The sequence below is a fragment of the Zalophus californianus genome, chromosome 11, assembly GCF_009762305.2.
Source record: "Zalophus californianus isolate mZalCal1 chromosome 11, mZalCal1.pri.v2, whole genome shotgun sequence".
Lineage (NCBI taxonomy): Eukaryota > Metazoa > Chordata > Mammalia > Carnivora > Otariidae > Zalophus > Zalophus californianus.
Genome location: NC_045605.1, coordinates 111,638,166 through 111,652,575, shown reverse-complemented (window position 1 = coordinate 111,652,575; position 14,410 = coordinate 111,638,166). Strand labels below are relative to the sequence as shown.

The following is a 14,410-nucleotide window of genomic DNA, read 5'->3' as shown; positions in this document are numbered from 1 at the left end:
CTGATGCCCATGCAGTGATGGCATGTCCAGCTCGGTCTGTCCTGCTTGGCTGTGAGACCCGCCGAGGGGAGGCCTCTTGCACACTGAGCCGGGCACACGGTCGGAGCTGGCCGGCTCTGTGGAGTGACAGTCACACAGCCCATGAGTGGGAGACACGTGGTCAGCTCAGCACAGAAGGACTCCCCTTTGGCCTCTGTCCTAGTGCGGTGCCCAGGTTTGGGGACGCTCAGTGTCCCCGTGTGGGAGGAAGGGAACTCACTGAAACGCAGATTCCTGGGCCCTCCTTAGCCCCGCTGCGTCTGTGTCTGCACGGGGAGCTCGTGTGCTCCCAGAGCCCAGGCCACTCTGCCCAGCAGCTGTCTCGGGACTACTGTCCCTGCCGAACAGCGCAGCAGGAGGCTCCGTGGAGGGCAAGTGTCTAGGACTTAGGTGCAACCAGAGCTGCCTGCGGGCCAGGCTGGAGAAAGGGCTAAGTGTGGGGCTGGGCGGGGCAAAGCCACCTTCCCCAGGGCGCGGTCATGCCCGCCCCCCTCCACGGGACACTCACCAGCCAGAGGGTTGCCCTCGGCAGCCTGCCCTCCCCCCCCCCCCCCGCGGCTCCCTCTGCATCCCCTCCCCCTGCCCACGCCAACCCCCAGGAGGGCACAGCCCCTGAATGAACAGTGTGCCTGGCATACCGCTGGGGCTCAGTGAGGACTGGGGGCTGAATCGGAAGTCGCCAGCCGGGAAGCCTCTGGTGGTGCACCCCCAGCCCACAGACCCCTCCCAGCAGCCACACATCCCACCCAGCAGCAGCCTCAGTTTACTGAAGTGTTTTTGACCACCCTCTGGCCCCACAGAAGGAACGTGGGGTGGGTGCAGGGAGCAGAGGGCCACCGAGGGAAGCTGAGGGCAGCGTTCAGCCTGGGGAGGGGGCCGTGGGCAGGAGGGGTATTCTGCAGGGTTGCTGGAGGGCCAGTGGGCTGGGTCACACTTGTACTCCCTGCCCTGACCCTGACCCTGGGCCCTTCCTTCCCTGAACCCGGTGAGTCCCAACCCACTCACCATGCCTGCACACCTGGCCTCACCCCTACCCCAGCTCCCCCCCCGTCAGCCCAGGGTCTCAGTCCTCTCCTGGGGCCGCCCCCAGGTCCTCGGAGCTGGCAGGGAGTTCTCGGCAGCCCCCTGGCCAGCCTCCCATGCTCCCCAGGGTCCCCCTGCTGCAGCCCAGGATCTCCAGAGCAGCTTCCTGCATGGCTCAGGGCACCCCGAGAGCCCCTCATTTTCTCCCTGCCATGGCCCCAGCCCGGCACGTGGCCCTCCAAGAAGCCTGCCCAGGTGCATGGGTAGCAACCTGTCATAATTAAAAATATATGGAAACAGACACAAAAGTAAAGTTGGTCGTATCGTGACCTTATTCAGCGGCCACCCAACAATGGCCAATTCAGAAGCCCTTTGGTCTAATCTCTGCCCTGACTCTGTACCCCGCCCTGCCTACCGACAGCTTCAAAGCCACTCCCGACATCACAGGACTCAGGGCCGCAGGAGGAAGTAGCCCGGTGCGCGGCTCCAGCACCTGTGGCTTCCTCCCCCGCGAAGGTCAGTGCCAACGGGGCGGGCAGGAGCCACACAACCGTCCGTTCCGCACTCGGTTCCAGAAGAATGAGCCCAAGCAACCAGCAAAGGGTCAACGAGGACTTCTTGTAGCTTCGTTAATGAACGAATGGTTCTGTAAGTTATCGGATGTCTTTTACTCCACGATTCTGTTTCACGCTCAGATTGTCCTGCTGTGGACGGGCCCCTCCCGAAACTTTTCGGTGGACGGGGCTAAAGAGTAATTTGGTTTGCAGATAAAAGAGCGCAGCAGTTGATGCCAATATTCCCGATTCGAATTTAAGGACAGATTCATACTTCCCTGATTTCCTCCTTCTCTCTCTTATACTCAAACTCTTGGCTCCCAAGGAGTCTAACATCACATCCATAATCCCAAAGTAAGAATACTAACGTTGCTATAACAATGCGGTTCTCTGGGTTCCTTCGTCCTACGAACGCTGGTGAAAATATTGATAACGGGTGAGCCCGTGTGGCTGTGCGGCCCTCGGTTCAGCTACCGAAGGGACAATCTCGTCGTCTGCGGGGTTTTCTGGTGTGACTAGCATGGCATGCCTCACTCTCTGTGTTCCCACGGGGCTTTGGGGCTGTTCCTGGAAGTGGAGCTAATCTGAGGGGTCAACTGGCACGTTGGCTAACCACCAGGCCCCCCACCCCCAGGCGATGTGCATGTGGACCCCCCGGGGCCTCGCCCGGGGAACCTGTGGACGTCCACCGATCAGATAGGGGACCAGTGGTATCGGCCCGTACTTTTAATTTGCATTTTTCTTGTTACCAGGGACGTTGCTCATTTTCTCGTAAGTGCAAAGATCACGGACTCCCCCTTTGCCTGGGAACTCTCCGCGTCTTTGGCCCACTTTTCCGCAGTCTGTCTGCCACGGTCTGTCCCATGTTGGCTGTCCTGAACGTGCCGGCGCTGTTAACCCTTGGCCTGCCACGTATGTCGTAAATACTCTTTCCAGCTGCTCATTGGTGTTTTTGACGTTGCTAATTTCAGCTATTGTCTCGATTTCAAGCACAGTGGGACATGTTTTGCCGGCCTACAGGTGGTTGTGGAATTCCCCGAGCCTGGCTTACAGAACCCACGTGACCTCATCTCAACTTTTATATCTAAGCCTCTGATCCATCCGAAACCTACTCCTGTGTGTCATGTGTGGGGTGGATCCAAACTTTTTTTTTTGTCCCTTCCTCCATGGCTCTCCGATTGTTCTAACACCACCTACTGAAAGATCGTCTTCCTCCTTCGGATTGCGATGTAGCTGTGTGGATAGTGCTCACTCACGCGTGCATTCATTCAGAAAAGATTGACTGAATGCCCCCTGTGTGCCCCGGCTTGTCCCCTGGGGCCCCTGCGGAGGCAGACTCTCCGCCTCCCTCTGGCTGGCTGCCGGGTTGTACTCCCCAGAAACGTTCCCTAGCCTCGGTGGCCCTGCAGTCTCCGCAGTGCCCGGAGCAGGCTGGGACCCACTTCCTTCATCTTTCTGCAGATACAAATGGCTGGCTGTGTGGCGAGTCTGGGGTGAAGGGCCAGAACTTTGCTCTAGCCACCAACAGGAGCTGGTTTTCTGCTGGGGGGGGGGCATGAAATCAATCAGCCTGGGGTTCTCAGTGAAGACCTGGGAGTTGTCTGGGAAGTTACCCGTCCCCCACATGACATCCCTGCGCAATGTCCCGAAAGAAGCCGTTTTGTCCACCCCCTCCCCCCATCCTCCACTCCGGCACCCCAACGTGCAGGGAACCAAATGCCAGCCCAGCAAGGGCCAGAGGCAGTGTGGAGGGCCTCACAAACCTGATCCCATCCCACTTCTAAACCCCCCAGCCCCAGCATCCAGGGAAATCCATGGGGCGCAGAGGCAAGCCTAGCGCAGAGCTGGAGGAGGAGACACCCATTCTGCATGTTACTAGAACCTCGAAAATGCCTTGCCGTGACCTTCCCAGCGGTCAAACCCTGCCTACACCCCTGAACCACCGCCTCCAGTAGGCACCACATCCCCCAGTGGCCCAAGCTTACCTCCTGGGTGCGATGGCCCCTAGTGGGCACTGACCCAACAGCATTTTTCTCCACCCACAGCGTGAATGGGTGGGCACAGGAAAGGGGGTGCTCAAAGTACTGCAGGAGCTAACAAGGCCGCCCTCCTAGTGTCAGGAGGGTCAGTCTGCCTGTGCCCTAGGGTGCCCCCCTTTCCCCATTAACCCCAGCCTCTCTCTGAAGTGGGTGCCTGTGCCCTACCCAGCTCTCCTGCCCTGGCAACGAGGTTCTCAGTCGCTGCACCTGCGGCCCCTGGCCTTCCTCCCCGCTTCAGCTGGGGGCTGCTTACTGGGCAAACAGGTGGGCGTGGGGGGGGCGGGGCGCGCACGTGGGCGCACGTGGGGAAGAGCGGAGGAGCGAGGGAGGGGGCGGGCGGGGCAAGTGAATGCAAAAAGGCGGGAGGAACAGGTGAGCGCACACCGGGCGAGACCCAGCAGGCGAGCAGGTCAGCGGTCTCAGGCGCGGGCTGGGGCGCCCGGGAGCGCCGGTTGGTCCTGGCGGGGCGTCTGGCCAGGGGCGGGGCGCGCCATCCCCGGGGACCGGCCCGCGGCCACCACCCCCTCCGGCCCCGCCCCCACGCCCGGGCGGGGCGGGCAGCGGCCCCCCGCGGCCGGGCTGGCAGCAGCGGCCGCCCGCACTGCGCCCCCGGCGCCCGCCCTCGCCGCAGCTCCCGGTGCCGCCGCCCGGCCGGCCCCCCGCGGGCCCTGCCTGACCATGGCCGCCGCCTCCTCCCCGCCCAGGCCCGACAAGAAGCGCTGGGGCTGCGGCCGCCTGCCGGGCTCCCGGCGGGGCAGCACGGGCCTGGCCAAGAAGTGTCCCTTCTCGCTGGAGCTGGCGGAGGGCGGCCCGGCGGGCGGCGCGCTCTACGCACCCATCGCGCCGCCTGGCGCCCCGGGGCCCGCGCCCCTCGCGCCCTCCGCCGCGCCCCCGACCGCCGCAGACCTTGCCGCGCGGCCGCCGGTGAGCCTCGACCCGCGCGTCTCCATCTACAGCGCACGCCGCCCGCTCCTCGCGCGCACCCACATCCAGGGCCGCGTCTACAACTTCCTCGAGCGCCCCACCGGCTGGAAGTGCTTCATCTACCACTTTGCTGTGTGAGTATCGCCGCGGGCCCCGGGCGCGCAGCACCCAGGGGCTTCCCGCGGGCTGCGGAGCGGCGTGGGGGGACCCTGTCTCGCGCCACCTGCAGCCTCGGGGACCGTGCCAGCTACGACTCAGGGCTGTGGGGGGAGAAAGAGGTTATGGGGAACACAGCAACTCTGAGGGGCCTGTCCCTTGAAGTTCAGGGCCGCTGTGGGTGGGGGGGGCGGGGAGAACTTCCCGCTGGCTCTGCTCAGGCGTGTGGGGGGAGGTTGCCCCAGCCCAGAAGTTGGCTCCACTCCTCCCTGGAAGGACAGTCCCCAGGTGTTAAAACTTCTGGGAAAGGACGTGTGCCAGGGGAGCTTGCCCTGGGTGCGGAGGAGAGAACTCAGGGTCGGCGGGCACCCAGGACTCAGGAGCCCCCAGGAGGTGAGGGCCCCAAGCTCCTGCTGGTGGCAGCAACATGTCCTAGCTCAAGGCAGGCCACGTGCGGCGAGTGTCCCGGGCCCGCGGGCGCAGGGCTGCCCCAGAGGGTGGCAGGCCGAGTGGTGTCGCCTGAGGGGTCCATATGGCTGTGGGGAATGCCCCACCCCCCTTCAGAGGCCCAGGCTCCCGAAGCAGAGGAGGCTGGAGGGGGCTCCGGGGAGGGGCAGGATTGCGCCCATGTTTCTAACCCTCAATGGGAGGAAGCTGTGTACTAGGGGAGGACCGGACCCCTCATGGGCAGCACCTGGCCCTGTTACCCAGGTGGTTCCAGTGCCCTTGCGGCGTGCCTGCGTGGGGCAGGGCAGGCCACTCCATTCCTCAGGGGCGGGGGGTACAAGGAAGTTACCTCCTCGGGGCCACCCTCCTTGCTGACTGCCTGGAGCCCTCCCCTGCCGTTCCGTGGTTCCACTTCCTGGCTGCCCAGCCCGCAGCCTCTTGGTATGGTGCCAGCCCCTGGCCTGGGAGCCCTCACGGGGCCACCCCCACACGGATCATGAGGACTGGGGGGCTCTGCTGGGGGCTCCATGGCGGGGGTCTCCCTCTGGCTTCCTATTGGTGGTGACGTACTCATCCCTGCTGCCTTGGCTGGCCGGTGGCTGGGAGAGACCTGGTGGGGGGGGGAGGGGTTCAGGACCCTTTTTTCTCTTGCCGGCCGCTGCCAGAAGGGCCCCAGGGGTGCAGTGGGAGCCAGGCCCCGGCTGGCTTGGAGCATCGTCTTGGGCAGCTGAGGCAGGGCAGGGTGGGGCAGCCTCAGCCTCACACTTTGGCTCCTCTGTGGGCGTAGGTGGTATCAGGGGTGGTCCCCTCTGTGCGGAGGGACAGCCTTCCACAGCAGGAGGGCATGTCTCGGGGACTGTGTCCCCAGAGTCATGGTTGGGCCCCGGTCTTGAAGCCTCTTCCCCACCCCGGCCCCCACCTGCCGCGGTGTCAGAGGGCGCAAGCCTCGTGACCGTGGCTGATATCTGGGGGAGAGCACGGCCCTGCCCGTGGCTGCAGCAGTGGCTTGTCTTGGGGCATAGGGGAGGGTTTGCGTGCACAGACGCCGAGGGATCCCACGAGTCAGGCACCGGCTGTGCCAACATCCGGTCGATGTCAGGCTCGCGGGCGCCACGGTTCACACGAGCTGCTTGCCTCCTAGCCCTCGCCTGAGAAGCCCAGGGGTGGGATGGACTCCACAGCCGGGTCCGGGAAAGACCCTGCCCGGTGGCCAGCTCTGGGTGAAGGCAGGGAGGCATGCCCGGAGGGCCACCAGGCGGTGTCGCAGTGCCTCCCCACCCCTGGATGGCTGCCAGGGCTAGGGGCCTCCCGAAGCCCCACTGGTCTGCGTCCTGGGGTTGCAGGCCCGTGGGTGCGCGTCGCCCGGGCTCCCTGGCTGTGTGGTGCCGTGTGGAGGAAGAGGGCTCGCCGCACCCCAGAGGAAGTCTCTGCTTACACTTGTGTTTTCTTCCTGATTCTGATTGTTTAGCTCTCGGAAGTTTGCTCAGCAGAGTTGCCTTTTGCCTGGCGTCTCCGGGAGCAGGCAGGCAGGGGTGGCTTCTGGGGATAGCGGCCGAATGTCTTCCCCACGGGGGCAAGCCAGGAAGGGATGCTCCTGGAGTGGCCGTGTGACCTTGGGTCAGTCATTTCCTGCTCTGGGCCCTGCCCTGTGGGAGGTATGCCGCGGCCCTGGGGCGTGGACAGCCGCGGCAGCTCTCCTGACTCGGGCCGGGGCTGGAAGGGACCCTGGCCAGGCAGGGCGTGTGGCTTAGCTGGGGCCTGGGAAGGTGCCTCCTTCTCCTCCTAACATCTCTAGGAGCTCAGCTAGCGCCGGACACTCTCAGAATTGGCCAGTCTTTTGAGGGGACCTGGCCTTCGAGCTGGGATTGCAGCGGTGGCCTGTGGCTGAGTGGCCAGGGCCCAGCTGCAGCCCCACGAGCGGGGTAGACGGCGGCCGCTCTGGCCCTCGTGTGGCTCTGAGCAGCGTCTGAGATAGTTCGAGGGAAGGCCGTGTCCTTGCAGAGTCACTCCGTGAACAGGGCAGGATGCTCGCTGCGGCCGGCCAGCCTCCCTTCCCTGGCCTTGAAGGGCCGGGCAGGTGGGTGGATGTGGGAGCCACTGTCCCGCTGGGCCCTGCAAGGCTGGGCACGCTCTCCCAGGCGCAGCTGGACAGGGAACCCCTGCTCCGGCCAGCCGCCAGGAGAGCAGGCTTTCCTGTGTGCGCCTGGCCGGCCCCCGCTGCTGGGGCAGGGGCAGGACTCTGCCGCCCCTGTCGGCTCAGGCTTCCTGCCCCCTAGCCTTCCAGGGCCCTTTGTGTCCCCACCGTGTGGCGGCTCCCAGTCTAGCTGAGGGCGTGGGGGTCCTGGTCTCCCTGCTCATGAGCTTTAGTGGAGCCGTCCGGGTAGGGGAGACGCCCAGACCCAGGAGGGAGCAGGGTTCCCATAACAACCTCCGTGCCCTGGCCCCGGGGCTGGGCCCCAGCCTTCCTCTGCAGACCCCCAGGGGTCCCTGTCCTTCCCCTGACTGGCGAGAGGCTTCCAGTTTTGGGGAGCCATGAGGAACCCCACCTGCCCCCTCCTGCTCTTCCTCCCTCTTTTCCCTCTTCACCCACCTTCTCTCCTGCCTCCCCTCCGCTCCCCCACCCCGGCTCTTGGGAGCTGCAGGACCACACAGCCCCACCCCGGCTCTTGGGAGCTGCAGGACGACACAGGCAGACCCTTGTCCTGTCCCAGCTGCTCCTCATCCCGCCTCCCACCCATGCAGCCTGGACCCGGCCTCCCGCTGCGGTGGCTGCTTGGCCCTGGGCACATGGCTCTCCTGCTCAGGGTGCTCCCTCCGGGGCAGGTGCAGAGCGCCCCCCATGGGCAGCATCAGCTCCGGCCGTCCGATGCTTGGAGATCAGGTGCCGCTGAGAGGCTGGAGGGAGGGCCCGGGGGAGAGTGGGGAGGGCCCTGGCTCTCAAACTCAGCTGAGTGCTCCTGGCCCCGCAGCTGGGGGAGAGGACGCGGAGAACTGTACTGTCCAGTCCCTTTGAACTCTGAGCCCATGGATTTGGCCAGGTGGGTGCGGCTCCACTCTCTGCAAGGAAGGGCCTCAGAGCGAGGGGCAGAGCGTGGAGGCGGCTCTGGTCCCGAGGGCACGTGGGGCGACCGTCCACGCCTCCTGGGGGGCAGTGAAGGCCACCAGTTTCTCTCCCAAGGCCTCCCAGGTGCTGTGGGCAACCCCAAATGTCACGGAGGGCAGGGCGGTGTTGATTGGCAGCAGGTATGGGGGCTGGGTGACCACGGGCGACACTACGTGACCCGAGCCCCGTCTTCACTCACACCTTCCGCATCTGTGACGGGACCTGGCCTCTGTGATGATTTGTCTTTTGCTGCCCAGCCCGGGTGACACTGGGCCCCTTCTCTGGGCTCTCAAGGGCACTGGCTGGTGTGAGGGTGCTGGCACACAGGGGCCTGGCTCTCCTTACTACCCTCCACCCCATGCAAGTGGAGGGGGATGAATGGTACTGTGTGCAAACCTTGGGGGCTCAGAGAGGGGAGGTGATGTGCCCAAGGCCACACAGCTCGGTGTGCTCAAGGCTGTTTGACTCAGAAGCTTGCAGTTCCTTCCTCCAGCTGGGCTGGAATCCAGGTAGGCTTGCTGAGGCCCCCTCGGGTGGCTGGGGGTTGTGATATTGACCCATTTGTCATGGAAGGAGAGGGGAGGTACCAGCCAGGCCCAGCCTGGAGGCCCTGCTGGGACTGGTGAACGTACCCTCCACGTCCTAGGACCACTCCCCCTGTGGGTGGGGTGGCCAGCCTTCACAGGCCTTTGATCTGGCAGCTCAGGCCTCTGCCTTAAAACCCTGCTGCCCAGAACCACAGGCTTCTCCTCCAGGAAGCCTTCCTAGATTGCCCCGGGCAGAGCTTTGCCTTGTTTCTCTGCCACCCCCACCCCAGAGCTCAGCTGAGTGCTCCTGGCCCCGCAGCTGGGGGAGAGGACGCGGAGAACTGCACAGGTGGGCGGACCCCGGGCCCTCACCCCCAGCCCCCCTCGCCCCCGGCCGCAGGCTCTGTGCGATGTGCGCACACCGGGCGAGATGGCTCAGCTGCTCTTGGGTGGTAGAAGGTCCGAGTGGGTGGGCAGGGCTGCCGGGGGATATCTGGGTCCTCCCTCTGCCTGGCAGCCCGCGGAACAGGCACTCATGAGAGGATCACCTGGCATCTGGCCTCGGAAGCCCAGGCCCTCTCCAGCCTGGGCCGTGGCGGTCGGCCTGCTGCCTGGCAGCTCTGAGCCCATAGACAGGCCGGGCCTGGTGATCTCCGTCTGTGGGTATTTTTATCCAGCGGCATTCCTGAGCTTGGGAGAAGGGTGTGCTCAGAAAGGAGGAGAGTCCTGCAGGCCCCGGGGGGTTGGAGAGGGTGTGGGGTGCTCTGCAGAGCACTTTCATCCAGGACGTCTCTGTGTCCAGAGCAGCGTTGTCTGGCGGTGGGCACAGAGCCTGCGGCCGGGGGCGAGGGGGGCTGGGGGTGAGGGCCCGGGGTCCGCCCACCTGTGCAGGTCTGGGCACAGGGCCGTGTGTCCTGAGGAGGAGCCTGTGTCCCTCCGCAGAAGCCGGGTCCCTACTGAAGGACCAACGCGTGCCCCAGGGACGGCGATGCTGTTGCCCAGGGAGGGCTCTGGGCACAGGAGGAACCGGCCGTGGCCCTGGGCAGCCACGGAGGGGGGTGGGCAGAACTCTCTGAACCAGGCCCAGGTTGGAGGGCCCACCCTGTCCACCCCACCACTGGGGACTCTGGACCTGGTCCCTGCTCCCTTTTTCTCCTCGGCCACTTGCAGCTGGGAAAACTGAGGTCTGGCCTCTTGGCTCACACAGCCCCTCTTCTGCGTGGAAGTGGGTGTGGTGCTGATGTCTTCAAGCGAGGTGGGGGTCTCATTCTTGGCATCGTACCCACAGGCACGCCCACTCCCACTGGCTCTTACCTCCGATCCACAGGGCACTGACGGCCACGTCTTGCCGCCGGGTGCCAGGCCCCTGGGGGGCAGGGGCTGTGGGCTTCCCCTCTGGGTGCCCCAGGGCTGGGCCCCCTCCTGGCTCCTTTCCTCACGGTTCTGTTACTGAGAGGATGCTCAGGACGGGGGCGCCTCTGCATCTTCTTGCTGAGTTTGTGGCTAAGTGCCATGCAGAGAAGGCCCACGCGAGGCAGAGGACAGGGACTAAGGCCAGGCCGGCTGGACGGAGACCCCCCTGCCACCGCACCCCCAGCTCCCTTCATCCCTGGAAGGCTTCTCTGGATGGAGACCGCCCAGCCCACCCGGTCCCTCCAGGGGTTGCCTCCTTCACCCGCAGGCTGCTTCTGGCCTGTCCAGCTAGGCGGGGTATCAGGAGGAGGCCTGATCCAGGGGGCAGGCCACCGCCTCCCAGAAGTGCCCCCCGCATGGCAGAGGGGGTCGCCGGGGGGCCCTGGGGGGAGCCCAGGAGAGTTTCAGGTGGTGCCCGGGGAGACACGCGCTTTGAACATTTGATCTTGGTGGGTCGTGTGGTTTGGCTTTCCGTTCCGTGACGTCTCCGGCTGGTCTCTTATAAAAGTCACATCTGCATTTTTGGGCAGGGCAGCTCAGAATGTAAGCTGTAAAATGTAAAGTTTGGTGAATTAAAACTGTGTGGTGCTGGCATATGCGCAGGCAGATGAGCAAGGGATCAGAATACAAAACCCACATACAGACTCAGCTACACGTGAAAACGTAGCCGAAAATGCAGCCCGCCTCTCCAGCGGGTAGGGGAGAGCTCCAGTCCGCGGGGCTGGGCGAGCGCAGGGCCCGAGGAGGAGGTCCAGGCTGGGCCCCTCACGCTGCCCAGCAGGTGGACTCTGGGGAGCTGAGCCGGGTGCACAAAGATAAAGGTACAGACATTTGTGCGAGAAGTGACCCTCGTGTGACCCCGGCACCTTCAGAGCAAACAGCAAAGACAAAATTTGGGAGAGAGATGATGCCTTCTCACGGAGGATCCGTTTCTCTGATGGAGAAGGAGCTTCTGAGAGTGTGCAAAAGCCCATCATCCCCCCAGAAGGTGAGCACAAGACAGGAGCCCAGCTCCCAGTGGTCCTGAAGCAAGAAGATGCTCGCACACTCGCGGGCAGAGACGTCGCCGTGTCCCATGGGACAGGTAGGAACCCGCCAGCGTGTGCAGAAACCCCCTCGCTGGCAGCTTGCGAGGCTGGGGGAGACTGCACTCCTCTTGCGGGATGGTCTGCGGGATGGTAGAGTCTGTGAGGAGGGGGCTTTGCAGGCACTGACCCCCCCACACACAACCCCATGTCCTGCAGCCTATCTCGAAAATTCTGGCCAAAAAAGAGCCAAACCAAAAACCAAAACAACACCCCCAGCAAAACCAAACAGGAAAATAAACCCGTGCACCAGGCTGTTGGTTACAGCGCTCCTTCTAACGTGACGCCGTGCGCGGGGTCCTGTGCAGACGTGAGGGAGGCGCGTGGGACCCCGTATGCTTTTATGGAGTGGCTACCGGCACACGGCGTTAAGTGAAAAAACTCCGGCGGGTAAGAGTCTGACGAGCCAGTACTCGTCTAGGAAAGGAAGAGACACCGACGCACCCGCGCTTGCTTTCGGCTGGGACAGCAGAGGCGGCGGGGGGACAGCCCGGAGCAGCTACAGAGGTGACGTCCGGGGAGCGCAGGCATGATGGAACCCACGTGGCTCGGAGTGTCCCTCGTTCCACCGATCTGACTCTGAAACCACGTGGTTGTCGGCGGTCCCAGCACGGCTGTGATGCCCTTGCTTCATTGTCCCGAGGCCTTTGCGCGGGATCTGTGGGTTAAGGCAAGTGAGCATCACGTCGGTGTCCTTGACGGCCAAGATTTTGGCCGAGGACGAAAAAGCCAACGTCAGTTAGGTCCAGCTCCTGCCCACCCCCCGTCTGCATTAGAAAGAGAGGTTATCAGAAGGCGCCCCTCATGAGTTTGTTTAAAAATTACTTTTCTGCTGGCTGGAAAGGGCCAGAGAGCAGGAGCCACCCCATAGCTTGAGCGCCCGCGGCTCACAGGTGGTGGCCTGTCCGTGCTGCGAGACGTGGCCACCTGTGGGCCTGGGGCAGGAGAGGTGCGGGCGGGTCCCGTCGCGCTAGAAAGCAGGACGGCTACCAAAGGCCGCTGGGGCCACGTCCCAGGCTTTGGCGACAGTTAGCTGGAAGGTGTGACCCCCGCAAAACTGTGACACTTCGGGAGCGGTGATCACTGTGGACTGAAGTGCAGCGTGAGGACTTTGGATCCTGGAGGTCATCCTGACGTCAGGGGCACAACCAGCAATCCCGTTTGCAAACAACTTGTTATTTTGGGCCCCGGCGAGGGAAGGGCAACCCTTGGCTTTCCCACGCGTGACTCAGGGAAACCAAATAGAGGTGAGGCCATGCCTCTTCTCCAGGACCCCACCTGCTGCCTGAGCAGGCGACCCGGAGTCCTGCTGGGGTCCTGGGTCCGGCGCTGAGCATTGCGGCGGCTGGCGACCTGTCCAGGGCAGGCCCAGACGCAGGCCGGCCCCCCACGCCTTCTCGCCAGAACAGATGGGCGAGTAGACGCGGTGAAGGCTCCAGATGTCAGTGCGAGCCTGGTAGAGGCACCAGGGCCAGAGAGCACGCGAGAGGACACGGCGGGGTGCCTCCTGCGAGATCCCACCTCGGGGACCCCCTGTAGGACAAAGGCCCGATGTCCACCACAAACAGAAGACCAGGAAATGAGAACAAGAGGAATGGGAGCGTTCGGATTGAGAGAGTCCACGAGGATCCTACAGGCACCGATGGTGACGTGGGACCCCGGCTAGCCCTGAGGCAACCTTGCCTCGTTTTCCAGCTGAGCGTTGCTTGCCCCCGGCTGTCCCCCCCTCTCCTGGTGCGCCGTCCCCGTTGGGGGGCCCACACCCAGCTCCCAGACTCCCTGCGGCCCCTCAGCTGTAAGCCGGGGGAGCCAGGCTTCCTCGTGGGCCGTGGTGGGGACTATGTAGCTGCACCGTGGTGCCTGCTGGTGTGAGGTTGGAGCTCACGTGCGGTGCCCTGGGGTCGGGCCTGGGGACAGAGGATGCATGTGACAGCAAGGCGTCCGAGCAGGCTTCCCGGAGATGTGGGCTGGGGAGAGGGTGGAGGGAGACCCGGCGGGGAGATGCTGGGGTGCTGGGTGGACTTTGGCGTCTGGGCGGGTGAGCTGGAGGGGTTGGTGGGGGGCCTTGGAGGGCCGTGAACACCGACCGAGGTGGTTGGCCCCATCTGAGGGCCGCGGGAGGCCATGGCCGTGTGTGTGTCACGAAAAGGCCACCTGTCCTGAGTTTTGGCTGTTGAGCTATCCTGCTTGGGCCTGGCTCCTCAATGCCAGACCTGTGTCCCGTCGGGAACATGTCTCGAGATGTTGAAAGGTCCCAGATGGCACGCAGTGCCCTCCCTCCTTCGCCGGGTCCCTGGGATGTCCATCTGCTCGCTGGCTCCGTGACACGTGCGTGCCTTCCCTTCCTGCGGGCCACAGCGTGTTTCCGCGGCGCCCAGGACTTCCTCTCTGAGCAAGTTGGAGAGTTTTTCTGCGTGGAGTTAGTCTGTGGTTCATGTTCCAGGCCATGCTGGAGCCATTCCAGCTCTGTGGGTGCGTGCTTGGCACTCACGCCCTGCAAGGGGGGGCACGGGGGTCCCCGGGTGAGCTCCCGGTGCGCCTACCACCATCCCCGGCAGGCAGGACACCTGCTCGTGCGACTCTGCACCTGGGATCCTGGGGGGGGGGGGTTGTTGCTTAAAGGGGGCTTGTGTCCCGCTACCGTCAGAACATGGGCGCGAACAGAGCGCAGGGAGGGTTCGAGGCCGGACACAGTCCAGCGGCTGAAATGGTCCAGAGGCTGAGCCACTGTCCGACTGTCCCTAGCGCCCCCTGTGCCTGGAACAGCGAGGGCACGAGACAAGCACGCGGCAAGTATGGGAGCGTGTGCCGCTCTGACCCGCTTTTCAGGCCGTGCCGTGTCCTTCACGGCGGCGGTGCCCGTGACCGGCCCCCTGTCAGTGCGGGTTTCCGACCCGCCAGGCTCCCATCCGACCTTCCAGTGCTCCCGCGTGGCTGCCCGCGGCTGCCCCGGAGTGAGCAGGGGGCATGCCCCTGTGCCCGTGCAGGGCCCAGCGCGGAGCAGGGGCCCCCGGCGACGGGAGGGGCAGCACACGGATGGACAGAGGACGGGTGGATGGAGGGATGCACAGCTAGCGGACGGGTGGGTAAATGGAGGGAC

The 14,410-nt window shown here is 64.5% G+C and overlaps 1 protein-coding gene across 8 annotated transcripts in view; it reads left to right on the top strand.

The window, feature by feature from the left end:
• The first annotated feature begins 1,687 nt into the window (after positions 1-1,687).
• KCNQ1 (potassium voltage-gated channel subfamily Q member 1) overlaps positions 1,688-14,410 on the top strand; it is a 320,398-nt gene continuing 307,675 nt past the window's right edge. For 7 of the 8 annotated variants that reach the window (XM_027579586.2, XM_027579585.2, XM_027579579.2 and 4 more), the window contains exon 1: positions 4,272-4,713. In XM_027579586.2, the coding sequence (XP_027435387.1) occupies positions 4,334-4,713 (380 nt within the window). In that variant the 5' untranslated portion in view covers positions 4,272-4,333. Of the gene's footprint in view, positions 1,711-4,271; positions 4,714-14,410 lie in introns of those variants that run through there. The other variant, XM_027579589.2, reaches the window with a different exon arrangement.